The sequence below is a fragment of the Pimephales promelas genome, chromosome 24 (assembly GCF_988280905.1).
Source record: "Pimephales promelas chromosome 24, fPimPro1.hap1.1, whole genome shotgun sequence".
NCBI lineage: Eukaryota > Metazoa > Chordata > Actinopteri > Cypriniformes > Leuciscidae > Pimephales > Pimephales promelas.
The window spans coordinates 4,384,408-4,396,586 of NC_142792.1; the positions used below are offsets into that span (position 1 = coordinate 4,384,408).

Below are 12,179 nucleotides of genomic sequence, written 5' to 3' on the forward strand. Positions count from 1 at the left end.
TTCAAAATATCTTCCTTTGTGTTCAGCAGAACAAAGACATTTATACAGGTTTGGAACAACTTGAGGGTGCGTAAACGATGACAGAATTTGCATTTTTGGATGAACTATCCACAGTGCGTAACACAGTGCTGTTACAGGACTCTGGAACATGCAACGTGTCAGACTATATAGGCTATTTATATAATTACATCACAACCGTTGCGATTTGATGATCACACAAAGCCATATCATTTCAACTGGCAAGTAACACCGTTTCAACACCTATTTTTACTCGCATTTGCCACTTTGAACCCTGGCTAACATGATAGCTGTGTCCCACAGATGGCGGCGCGAGCTCATGCAGCGCTGTCAGGAACAATCCATGCATTGGTATAAATGTGACATTTTGCAGTTTATTAAGTCATTAAGGCCATTTCACGCTTTCAATCATCATACAGTAACCAGCACACCCCCACCTAACCCCCATGAACACCACAACAAAATCATTTATGCAATCGGATTTATGCAAGTCACTTTTCAGGGTGGAAAATACGGAAATCCGTATAAAACGGGAGGGGGACACACCCCTGATTATGGCTTTCAGATCAGGAATGAGTGATATAAGAGTTGAAATTAGTTATACCATATTTTGGGGATAAATTTGAAAGGAAGAGGGCAAAGCACCAACAGCTGAATTTGTTATCGATTTATTTCTGTTTATTGCCAACCCATAATATCACTTTATCATTTTAATTGGTGTTAAAAAAAAGCAGAGGTGCTGTGATGTGTTTCTTTATCTTTACCTTGCGAGGTGACACACAGACTGGGCGCAGAGAGCGTGGCGTCACTGGTGTACACGGAGCACAGGTTCTCATTAGAGGGGGAGGGCTTGTAGGATTGGAGCAGAGGGCTACTCCCCCCATCTATCATCCCCCCAGGGCCCAGGAAGGCCTGCTGGGGAGGGTACACGGAGGGAGCACTCTGCGCTGATAAAGTGCTGGTTGCTGTAAGACCACACACAAAAACATATAGAAGTGCTGATCAGAGCCAGGACACAAGACGCAAACACAGATGGCTGGAACCAGATTCACAAAATGAATCTGCGTGCTGCGTTCACCCAATCAATGACACCGTCACCACAAATATGCACGTTAGGCCAGAGTTTAAGAATGTACAGTGTGAAATGTCAGCGTATAAATAACCAGGATTAATTATTAACCCTGGGTAAATTATCAGCAGTGTGAAATGTGAAGCAAGATAACCCAGAATTATGTTTATCCGGGTAATTCAAGTGTGAAAAGTCCTATTGGAGACTATCCTAACTTTAACCCTTAAACAGGCAACATGCATCACAGGATACAAGCCTTTAATCTCTTGTAGGAGGCACGAGAAAGACATTTTAATCCAATTCTGTTATCATTATCATAGCTGAGTCTGTTTGGAGTATGTGGGTCACATGACTTGGTTCAGTAGAAATCTCGTTCCGGCCCTTAGGGAAGATCCTTATGGCATCTGGGCCCCCTGTACACAGTCCCTCTTCTCAATCTTTGCATTTTGAGTTAAAAAATTGTGCAAATATTAACATTCACATGTAAAAATGATATTATTATTTAGTTACTTAGTTAACTACATCTTTGCATTTTATCGCAGGTTTTCACAGATGTCCAACCCTGCTCCTGGAGTGCTACCGTCCAGCAGAGTTTAGTTCCAACCCTGATCAAACATACCAGAAAAATCTAACCAAAGTCTCTAGAATTACTTAGAAAATTAATTATACGATTGATTAGGGATGGCGCTTAACCCTGAGGGAAGTGGACCTTGAGGGCTAGAGTTGCAACCCCTTTGAGGTTGAAGACGAGATGGTTTAGCAGTGAAAAAAAAATACAAGAAATGTATAAGCCTCAATTTTTGGACACTTAGACTTGTCATAAATGCAGTATAGTTTGCATATAAAACATTTTTTTTTGCATCAAATCATCCTAGAAATATTGATGACTTGGCATTTTTTTCCATAAAATCCAAAATGCATCAAATACTTCAAAAATTCATCTGTATATGTTTGACTAAAGTCCAGATGATATAATGAAATTATTGCTGATCACTCTTGCCTGTTTAAGGGTTAACAGGTCATTTACAAAATTATTTTTAAGGTTTGTCTTTTTACTAAAAAAGATAAGAACGATCTTCGTATTCCCAAAAAACATCATCAATTGATCTGCACAAAAAAGGCTAAATGGAAAAAGTGAATACCTGGCTGTACTGGACTCTTGCTGCCCTGAGAGCTACCACGGCTGGATTTGCTGCTTTTGCTCTTGGTGGGACGCCGTCTACGGCCAGCTGGGTTCACCACGGGTGGGTTGACCATGGCGGGTGGAACTTTGCCCAATCGGGCAAAAAGGGAATCAATCTCAGCCTTCTGCCGAGAGTACAGGGCCTGACTCTCTATCATGTGCCTGTGAGAAAAACATGGAAAGTACACTTACACTGCATATCTTACACCGTCCCAGTTACAATGTCTTAATCAAAAACAAACATACTTCTCTCTCAGCTTGTTGACTTCTCTCTTAAAATCGTCATCTTCAAACTCAGAGTCATTGTCGCTGCTGAAGTAGGAGCTGACAGAGTTGTTGAGGCTCCCGGGACTCTGTGCTGGGCCGTTGCCCACGGCTGGATGGGCTTGAGGTGCTGGCTGGGGTTCTGGGGATTGTGAGCTAGCTGCAAGGGTCTCATCCTTTGCGCTGCTCACTGAGAAACGCCCCACCTTCGCGTCCGTTTTGGTGGTGACCTGGAAACGGCCAATGGTGGTGGGCTGAGGGTGGGTTGCCACCCGGTTGGGAAGAGCAGGGAGGCCGTCGACGACATCTGTTCTCGTGTCTCTGAGGGGAGAGGAGGTACGGTGCAGTGTGTTTTCGGGGCTAGAGAGAGAGGAGGATGAAGATGAAGAGGAGGAGGTGGTGGAAGAAGATGACGTGGAGGATGAGTCAAAGGAGCCTGTGTGAACTTGCGAGGCGTTCTCATCGGGAGTCACTGACACCTGAATGAGAGAGAGAACAAAAGTTTCATGCACAAACACTATTTTATACCATGAAATATTATGCACTGACACTATTGGATGAGAAATGAACTGAGCTGGACGATGACATCACTGTTTTTCTGCAGAACTGCTGATCTTTACAATGAAACTGAATTAACACTGACTTAAGCTGAACAATGACTGACGTTATTTTCTTTTAGAGCTGCTGTACAGCTGAAATGAATCAGTTATCACTGTAAAGCTGTTTTGAAACAATCTGTTTTGTATAAAGCGCTATATAAATAAAGGTGACTTGACTATGAACATCCCATTCCTGTCAACACATTGCAAATACAAAGTACCTGGAATCGTCCCAGTTTGTATCCTCCTACTGTAGGTGCAGCCGCTTGCTCATCATCCAGAGCACACGGAACTGAAACGGTATCATCATTAATGAGCCGAGTTGAAGCTTTTTGCTAGCTGTTGTGCATTTAAAGAACAAGTAAAACCTCAGCACATACCTGGCTGTCCTCCAAGTGGCATCCCAGTAAGAGATGTCTACAGGTAAGAAAAAGATGTGAATCAGAATACAGAATTGTAAATAAAGCACAATATCAATTATTAGATATATATATACTGGTTTATTGCTGTATGGGATTTAAAAACCATCTGTTCTTTGTGTGTGGAAAGTTCCAGTGCCAAAGTTTAACTGCACTAAATTAAATCAGACAGATCCGGGACTTAATACAAGTGTGCTGGTGTTTTTCGGCCAGTTCCCCGTTGGTGTGAGTGTACCTGGTGCGTGACATTGCTGATTGAGACGGTCTCAGGACTCAGTGCCCGTCTCAGCTGGGCATCTAGATCCTCCAGGGGCTGCTGGGACTAAATAATCCATTTCAGCAATTAGTCAGGTTCAGTTAGTACCAAGAAATCCTGTATACACACACGCGGGCTCGTACAAACACTTATTACTCATGGCAAGTGCACACAAATACAGCAGGGGAACTGTGTATCTAATTAATTTCTGCATGAGACGATCTCTTACAGTAAGTAAAGGGTCAGATGACCACTGCCTGGAAGAACTGAATGCTTTTAATCCAAGCTGAGGCTTCCTTTCATGTTCCACATGAAATAGAGAGTAAATCATTTAATTGGCCCACGCTCTGCGGTTCCTGAAATGTTTTGTTCAGGTTGGCTCGCGGCTGAGTGCCATCAAAGTGAGTTTTCAGTTCAAAAGTGATGGATGAAAAATATCACATTAAATTTACAGGATAAGAAAAAGTCTCTTAGATTTAGTATGAACCGCCTTAAGCAGGAGGGAAGGACTTTCTTTGAGTATGACATGAATGCAAGCAGGGTTCAATTTGGAGCGATGAAAATATGTTATACAACGTCCGATTTATTCGCGATTAATCAATCCACAACATGCTAAAAGACCAAAATGACATGATAAAAATGTAGGGGTGAGTGATTGATTAGAGCCACTTTTGATGACTTGAAATCCTCAAATATTTATTTAAAAAAAGGGGAAGTCAGAAAATCTAGGTAGAAGACAAGTTAAAAACAAAAAGCACCGCCCTTTATATTCCCTTTTCTACCTTTCATAAAATAATTATTATTAACAAATGAGTTATTAGACAAAACACACTGAAAATGGTTCATGTCTGATTGTTGTTTTCTTAAAATCACATCTTTCCTGTTCTCCACCCGTCTACGGCAGAGAAAAAGAGAAAGAGCAGCAAGTCAGAGTTAATGAGTGTCACAGGTCATGCTCCTAAAAGGCCTCAAAGGAAAGCAATGCCATGCAGCGGTTTGATTCTTATGCGATTAAATGTCTTTACTCATGCTCTGCGTGTTTTACAGGAATGAAACTATATAAAAACAAGAGTGAGACAGAAAGAGAAAGAAGAAAAGGGCACCTGAGTTAAACAAGGTCCTGGGAAGGGTGGTAGGTGCTCTGTGGGCGGCGTGCCAGCCTGATCTGGGCCGACAGGCAACACCTAATGAATGAAGACGGAAGAGAAACTAAAGCACTGTAAAGAACGAGAGCTGGCAGAGGTGCCGGTGAACCGCCACAAGCATCCTAAGACTGTGTGTTATGTTTGGGAATTATTTAAAGCTGTACACAAAATATGACTAGAGCTTGGTTGTAATATTACAGAAAAGTGTCAGTTGAGTTATATAGTATTCAAGTAGGATTACGGTCATGCATTTTGTCAGTCATGAAACTAAACAGCCATGCAGAAATTGGGTTTAAGGCCGTGTGTCCACAGCGCTTTGGGCGCTTGAGAGCGTTTTGGCAGCGCAGCGTTTTTTTTCCGTTGAGACGTTTCGTTGCTATGATACAGAATATCCGCAGCAGTTTGAATGTTGTGACAGTTGGTCGGTGTGGTATTAGTCCCACCCCTCCTCCACTCCAATTGGACGGCTGGGTAAAAAGTGACCGTGATGAGTGCTGTGTTTCATCCAAAGTTGAACATTTTTCAACTCCCAGCGACCAGTAAAAACGCTGGGCGCTCAGCGCTTCAGTACGCTCATGGCGTTTAAAAAAACGCAGCGCTCCCATTGAAAACAATTGAAAACATACGCCAGGCGCGTGGAAAAACGCTTTGGTGGACACACGGCCTAAAAACCCCACAAAATCATCCAGTTTTTCTATAGAGTAGTTAGAGGATTGAGAGAAGGTGATGTTAAAAACAAGAAAAGTGTTTTAACCATGTACCACCATGTCAAACTGACATTATTTTCATGACTGTTGATCAACCGGTCACTCACCGGTAGTCTTGATAGCGGCGCTTTGGATGGAGTCGTCTGACTGTAGCCGACTGGGGTGGAGCCATTGCCCATGGAGGTCATTGGAGAGCCCGTGGGCTGACCGGAGGAGTTGAGGGGTAAGCTAGAGGGAGGGAGAGGGGTGCCACTTGGGGTGGAGCAGGCAGTTGGAGAGGAGGTGCCAGGGACACTTGGGGCAGCCATGGGGTCAGATGTGACATCAGATTGGGCAGAGGGCAGACCAGAGCCCAGGTCCATGAAGAGTGACCGCAGCTTCTTATCCAAAGCCTGGATGTCATCGACGCCTTTTCCCTGCGGGTCACTGTCACATTCCACACATTGCGCGTGACTCTGATTGGCCACAGTGGAGGTCTGAGGCTGGCTGTGCACGGGTGTCAGAGCTCCAGAGATGGGAGCGACAGTGTCGGTGATGGTGGATGATGCGAGTTGCGACGTCGGGATGGTGGCTGTTGTGAGCTGAGCTGAAGTTGAGGGGATGGATGGCTGTTCGCCACTGCTAGCCGCAGGGCTAGCAGGTGCAGGCATAGAGACTGAGGTCTGGGGGAAAGGTGTGGCGCCAGTCACAGTTGGCATTGGCAGAGAGGAAGGGGTGGAAATAACACTGATGATGGCAGGTGCAACCTGACTTTGAGGCAGGGGGATTTGTGAATGGGATGGAGGGGACGTGACTGCAGAGGTGGGAAGGGTAGGAGGAGGAGACGATGACCCTGGAGGGTTTAAGGAGACAGAGGGTAGAGATGGTGAAGTGGTCACTTCAGAAGAAACTGGGGGAGGGACCACAGGGGCAGTGCTAGAGGGCAAGGGTGTTGCGGCAGGAAGCAGAGGGGGCATGGAGACATGGAGCATTGGTGGCGCAGTGCTGGGACCCGGGTCAAACCGGCCTTGACGCATCTCAGAGAATGCCTGCTGCAGACTGACTGCAGACGCAGACACAGAAAGCCCCGAGACAGGCACTGCAACTGACACAGCTGATAAGGAATAGAAATTCAAGACAAAAATTAGTATGCTTGCGGTTACATCATTTGTCTAGGCTATTTGTATACGCCTTATCCACGGCAGCGCCATCTTTGATTTTTAATGAGAATGAAAGCGAGGCTGTGAGGGATAGTCATGCATCTATTCAATGGGCTGTACTGTTATTTAATGTGTTTTCGGATTGTTCCGCTCATGAAACACTAGAAAAATATCTTTCCAAGAAATGTCAGTTGACAAAAAACTCCCAACAATGTAAGCTGTGAGTAATCTAGGAGCTTTATTCCGCTTTTTACAGCGGATGCCATTGGAAGCAAGGTAAGTCTATCCCTCACAGCCTCACTTTCATACCTGTCATGGCGCTGCTCTGAATAAGGTCTATTGGGTATGTGAGTTGACATTATAGTAAGAGACAATCAAAAAGGTAGTCTACACTGTACAAATGTATTATTCAGTATTTTTAAAAACTGCTAATCTAAAAAAACAAGACACATCTAATGGATAATATGCCTTTTATGACACAATTTAACCAGTATAATTATATTTTCCTAATCAAACTCACAGGATAAAGGTTCTTCCCGAAGAGGGATTGTGGTTGGGGGTGCACTAAAGAACTGATCCTTCAGTCTAGATTCAGGCACTGGACTGACGATAAACCTGCGGCCTGCGGAGTGCACCACCTGGGTGGCTGAACTAGGCGCCACACCTGGGAGAAAAAGTGGAGAAGAACTCAGTACTGACACATTAACAGGGGACATCAACTTGCTTTACATGCTGAGACATGCGTAATCTTTACCTTGTGGCACCGATGTGGTGGGCATATGCTGCTCGTGATCACTGACCATCTGTAAGATATTGTTAACTGTGATGTTAGAATTTCACTAAAATGATTTCAACTTCTACACAGATAGAGTACAGTTTGATACACGATTTGATGTTTCAGTTATTACATATGACAGATATTAAATATTATTTAACATAAAACAGACAAATCATGAAAAGCAGCTATTTTTAAACACACTAATGTTTAATTACATGCTAGAAAATAACAAAAAACACCCAAAAAACACCTAAAAAGCACATAAACTGTAACAATCTAACCATTTTGTTGATCATTTTCTGATTTCACTATTATTTTTAATACCCAATTTGTATACATCTTCCATGCAAGCGTTTCTATATTTTCTGCAAATGGCAATTTTATTCACAGCTAGGCATGGAAATACTGGGTGTAAAACTATAGGGTGTGAAGCTTTTCAGAAGGACGTACCTGGCTGCGCTCTCTCTCCACACCTTTCTCATCGGCTGTTTCTATGACCTCTCGGATCTGATCAATGAATGACTCGCGCTCCGTCTCTAGAATGAACTCACTTTGTACCTAACATGAAGGAAATAATAGCTCTTATTAAATGAGTTTTGGCAGTTCAAAGTGTATTTTGGCAACAGAGATATTTTATTCAACACCAGCTTTTTTTAACATAGATCAAGATCAAAAGAATTGATTTAATTAGCATATCTGGTTGGTAATAAAAACATGCAGGGATGGTGTTTCAAGTTACCATTATCTGAGCAATTTCTTCTGGGTTATCACCATCAAGATCAAACTTGAAAGTCACCATTTTCCTGTTGTGCGTTTCTAATTGACACTCTGCAACTCTATCGCCCATGCTGGAGATCTGAAACATACATGAGAGATGTTTGCTCAAAGTCTTTAGTTTTTACAACACCACCAAAACCAATAAAGTAACGATAAAAGAAAACGTTTGTTTTCTTTGGACGTACATTAAGTACATTGAGCTTGGCCTTAGACGTCTTTTCATGACGTGAACGGCTGCGAACTGATCTGCGCTGGTGACGTTTGGCAGAACGACCCTCATGCCTGCCACCCGTTACGCCTTCATTGCCATCACTGAGCCCAGATGCCACATCAGAATGACAGCTAAGGGAAAAAAACACACAATGACTTCAGTAATACAGCCCAATGTATTATGGATCTATTGTACTGCGTTTTCCACTGCTAAATAGTAACTCTTACCTCTCCACAGCAGGAGTTTGGAGTTGTGACAGCTCGGTTGTCAAAGTCTGAGATGTCTGGAACAGCGAACAGGAATTATAATGGAAAAAAATAAACAAACAATCAAATCATAAAAGACAAAATAACAAAATGCATATCTAAATAAAAAGCACAACTGCTTCAGGCAAAGCCTGAATGTTTTTTATTGTGTTTTCAAAAAAAAAAAAAAGAAGGTCTTATTTCACAGCCAAGAAAAGAAAGTACGCTGTGTGAAGACAGCTTAGCAGCTACACTTCACAGACAGACAGAGATAAAGAGAAGTATGAAATGTCAACACAAAAGCTATTCCTATAAAGCAAAAACGGCCTGCACTGATGCGTTCGGGGCCAGTTCGGTCCGATCCAGGTACCTGCACTGGGGTGTTGGCTGGTAAACATGGATGTTCGGTTGGGGAGGGGACTGTGGCCACATGGATGGTTGGCACAGGTGTCACTAGAGGTGGTACCAATTGGGGTGGATGGGGCAGCAGCACTGACGGGGACATGGCTGGCGCAGACACGGCTGCCGGGCACATCAGCGCTTCAGGCACTGGCTGCTGCGGAAACGGGGCAACTGCTATAGTTGGCAAGCGGAGAGCCGGACTGCAAAGCTGAGGGGAGGTAGGAGAGGGGTAGCTGGGTCAGATCAGTGGTTGGGAATATGGAGGTCGAGGGAAATACGTCTGCAAGCACCGACCGGTGAAGATGGAGACGGCAAGGCCAATTTACGTGTGAGAGGAGCGATGTCTTAATAAAACGCAGGAAAATAAATCACAAGATCAGACCACATGACAGAGACATGCCACAGGGTGAACGGAGGATCACACCAACCGCAAGCTAAACACACATGAAAAACGAACTACAGTTTTAGTGCCAAATGGTTATTAGATTAAGTTAGGAGTGGCTCCTCTCTAAGTGCCTATAAACGCTGTCAATGTCAACAACACACTCAAAACAAAACCCAAATCCAACACCACATCAAATATATATAACCCAATTTAGTTATTTGCAACCGAAGTAGATCAACCACACGTAAACAACTTGTTTGTGCCACTACAGTGTATCTGCACTTCCAGCTAAAGGGAAAACAATTGATCTGCCCTAAACATTGGGAACCGAAGAGAGGGACTCATCTCACCACAATGCAACTGACAACCATGCAACAAACAGGCAGAAACATGCCAGAAAACATCAATCCATCAAACGAGCAAGCAGAGCTGAGGCACTTCAGAAAGAGACAGCCATAGTGTTGACACAGAAAAAGAGGGAAAGTAAAACATATAGAAAAAACAACTTCTGCGCAGTAATGATCCATATTTAAAGTCAACATGAATTCATACAACTTAATTTACTTCTCTTCAAATGTGATTTGTAATGTTCCACAGAGCAGACAGATAGATAGATATAGATGAGGGAATATATAAATATAAATAATAGAGCCAGACCAGTAAAGGATTTTGAAGGCCGATACTGATACAAATATTTGTTGGTTTTAAAATCCGTTATTCCGATATATTGGCCGATATTATTATTATTTTTATTTCAGAAACGCGCAACAAAATATTAACAGATTTCCCTCTGCATTTAAAAAAAAAAACTTGTTTCTTTTACAGAACGGAGGAACATCAAAATATATTAAAGTTCTGATAAATAAAATAATAATTAGTCCCTACATTGCCTTATAAGCTACCTTATAATTACAATGTCAGCTTGCTTATCCCTTTACCTGCACTTTTTGACGACACTCATGGTTGAAGCGTGATTTGTCTGTCTTTATTTTATTTTTTAAACATTCATTTATCGGCCATTATAACTGCCGATACAGATATTTTAGAAAATGCCTAATATCGGCCGATAATATCTGCCTGCCGATATATCGGTCTGGCTCTAATAAATAATATAATAAAAAATAGTATACATGAAATATAATAATGTTTCAGTTGTAATGTAAAATAATACATTTTGAAAGAATAAACGTTTCAGAAATTGTTCCAGTAGAAATGTTTTACCTGTTTTCATATAAAATTGAATTATGATGATTTAATTTTATTTTATGTTGGCTTCTATCTTGATTTGCTAAAAACACATTTGATTGTACCTGTGTGGGCTGGGGGCCGGGCTGGACCTGCGTCTGAGAGCTGCTCTGAACTACACTGCTGGGAGCCTGTTGGGGTAGCGAGACACCCGGTTGGGACGTCAGCACCAGAGAGGTCTGTTGCGGAACAGCAGCCTAAAAAGAGAACAAGCATTCTCCAATGAAGCATTTACTTCACCTCTTGATGTTAGGCTCGGAGGCTCTTTGGAAACACCAAGTCTTGGAAAACGAGTACATTTTAAGATAACGTCACATACAGTCTGGTCTCAACTCATCCCATCAGCTCAGGATGAAAATATAGCTGCGAGCAGCGATTACGGGCCCAAGCCGGTGGCACCGCAACCCCGGTTCCTTTAGTTACATAAAGGCACCGGCGTGGTTGTACCGCCGGCTTTGGCCCTTCATCGCTGCTCGCAGCTATAGGATGAAATTAAGTCTAAAGACAGCATGCCCAAGATAATAATTTTGAAAAAAATGTCAATAATTTTGACTCATCCTTTAGTTTGTAAAATGAACAAAACATTTACATTTTCATTTACAGCAATGCACTTGACATGCAAGTCAATGGAGAAAGGCATTACACACAAGAGCAAAAAAGTAACATATAAAGTGTTAACATAATTTCCAACACTTACAAAAAACCTCCGGAATGTCTTGCCCCATAGACTTTCATTGTAATCAAGGGCATTTCTGCAAATTTAATTTTTGTCTTCTCCGTAAAGGACAAAACTATGGTCAGTGGTAATCATCAACAGATGCTGTTCATATTGCTCAAACTAATACATTTCAATATATTTATTAAAAAAAAACTTAAAATAACTTACCTTTGGAGAACAACTCAACATACAAACACTAAATCTTAATTCAATTACTACACCAACTGATCTTGATATGGGTCTTCAAAATGTGATAACTCACATCGACAAGCTTCCTTTCCAAGCCTTACACAACCACATTTTCTTTTAAATACCTCATTATGCAATAATGAAATGACAAAACTAAAGTGGGCAAAGCAAAGAGTTCAAAAAGAAAGGTCAGCAAATGTGAGAAAGAGGGAGAGAGAAAAGGTAAAAGAAGCAGATAGAGAAAGAGAGGAATGGGTTTTTTCTCTACCTGCGTAGGGAGTGCTTGGACGTAGTAAACTCCATACTATAAGAAACAAATACAACACAGCATAAGAGAAAGCCACCTCTGATGTCCACAGCTTTCACACGCAGGAGAGAATCCAGAGAGATTCAAACCAACAAAAATAAAACCCAAAAAGGTCTCTTGGCC

The 12,179-nt window shown here is 42.3% G+C and overlaps 1 protein-coding gene across 26 annotated transcripts in view; it reads right to left on the minus strand.

Moving 5' to 3' along the window:
- wnk1b (WNK lysine deficient protein kinase 1b) overlaps nucleotides 1–12,179 on the minus strand; it is a 73,915-nt gene that overhangs the window by 8,788 nt on the left and 52,948 nt on the right. For 13 of the 26 annotated variants that reach the window (XM_089127184.1, XM_089127183.1, XM_089127177.1 and 10 more), the window contains 17 exons: nucleotides 12,018–12,053; nucleotides 10,908–11,039; nucleotides 9,181–9,420; nucleotides 8,793–8,848; nucleotides 8,540–8,696; nucleotides 8,317–8,433; nucleotides 8,028–8,135; nucleotides 7,554–7,602; nucleotides 7,320–7,463; nucleotides 5,768–6,753; nucleotides 4,912–4,992; nucleotides 3,788–3,874; nucleotides 3,514–3,550; nucleotides 3,355–3,425; nucleotides 2,517–3,013; nucleotides 2,230–2,432; nucleotides 783–983 (listed from right to left, as the gene is read on the minus strand). In XM_089127184.1, the coding sequence (XP_088983310.1) occupies nucleotides 783–983; nucleotides 2,230–2,432; nucleotides 2,517–3,013; nucleotides 3,355–3,425; nucleotides 3,514–3,550; nucleotides 3,788–3,874; nucleotides 4,912–4,992; nucleotides 5,768–6,753; nucleotides 7,320–7,463; nucleotides 7,554–7,602; nucleotides 8,028–8,135; nucleotides 8,317–8,433; nucleotides 8,540–8,696; nucleotides 8,793–8,848; nucleotides 9,181–9,420; nucleotides 10,908–11,039; nucleotides 12,018–12,053 (3,202 nt within the window). The remainder of the gene's footprint in view (nucleotides 1–782; nucleotides 984–2,229; nucleotides 2,433–2,516; nucleotides 3,014–3,354; nucleotides 3,426–3,513; nucleotides 3,551–3,787; nucleotides 3,875–4,911; nucleotides 4,993–5,767; nucleotides 6,754–7,319; nucleotides 7,464–7,553; nucleotides 7,603–8,027; nucleotides 8,136–8,316; nucleotides 8,434–8,539; nucleotides 8,697–8,792; nucleotides 8,849–9,180; nucleotides 9,421–10,907; nucleotides 11,040–12,017; nucleotides 12,054–12,179) is intronic. The other 13 variants (XM_089127189.1, XM_089127174.1, XM_089127171.1 and 10 more) reach the window with 4 other exon arrangements.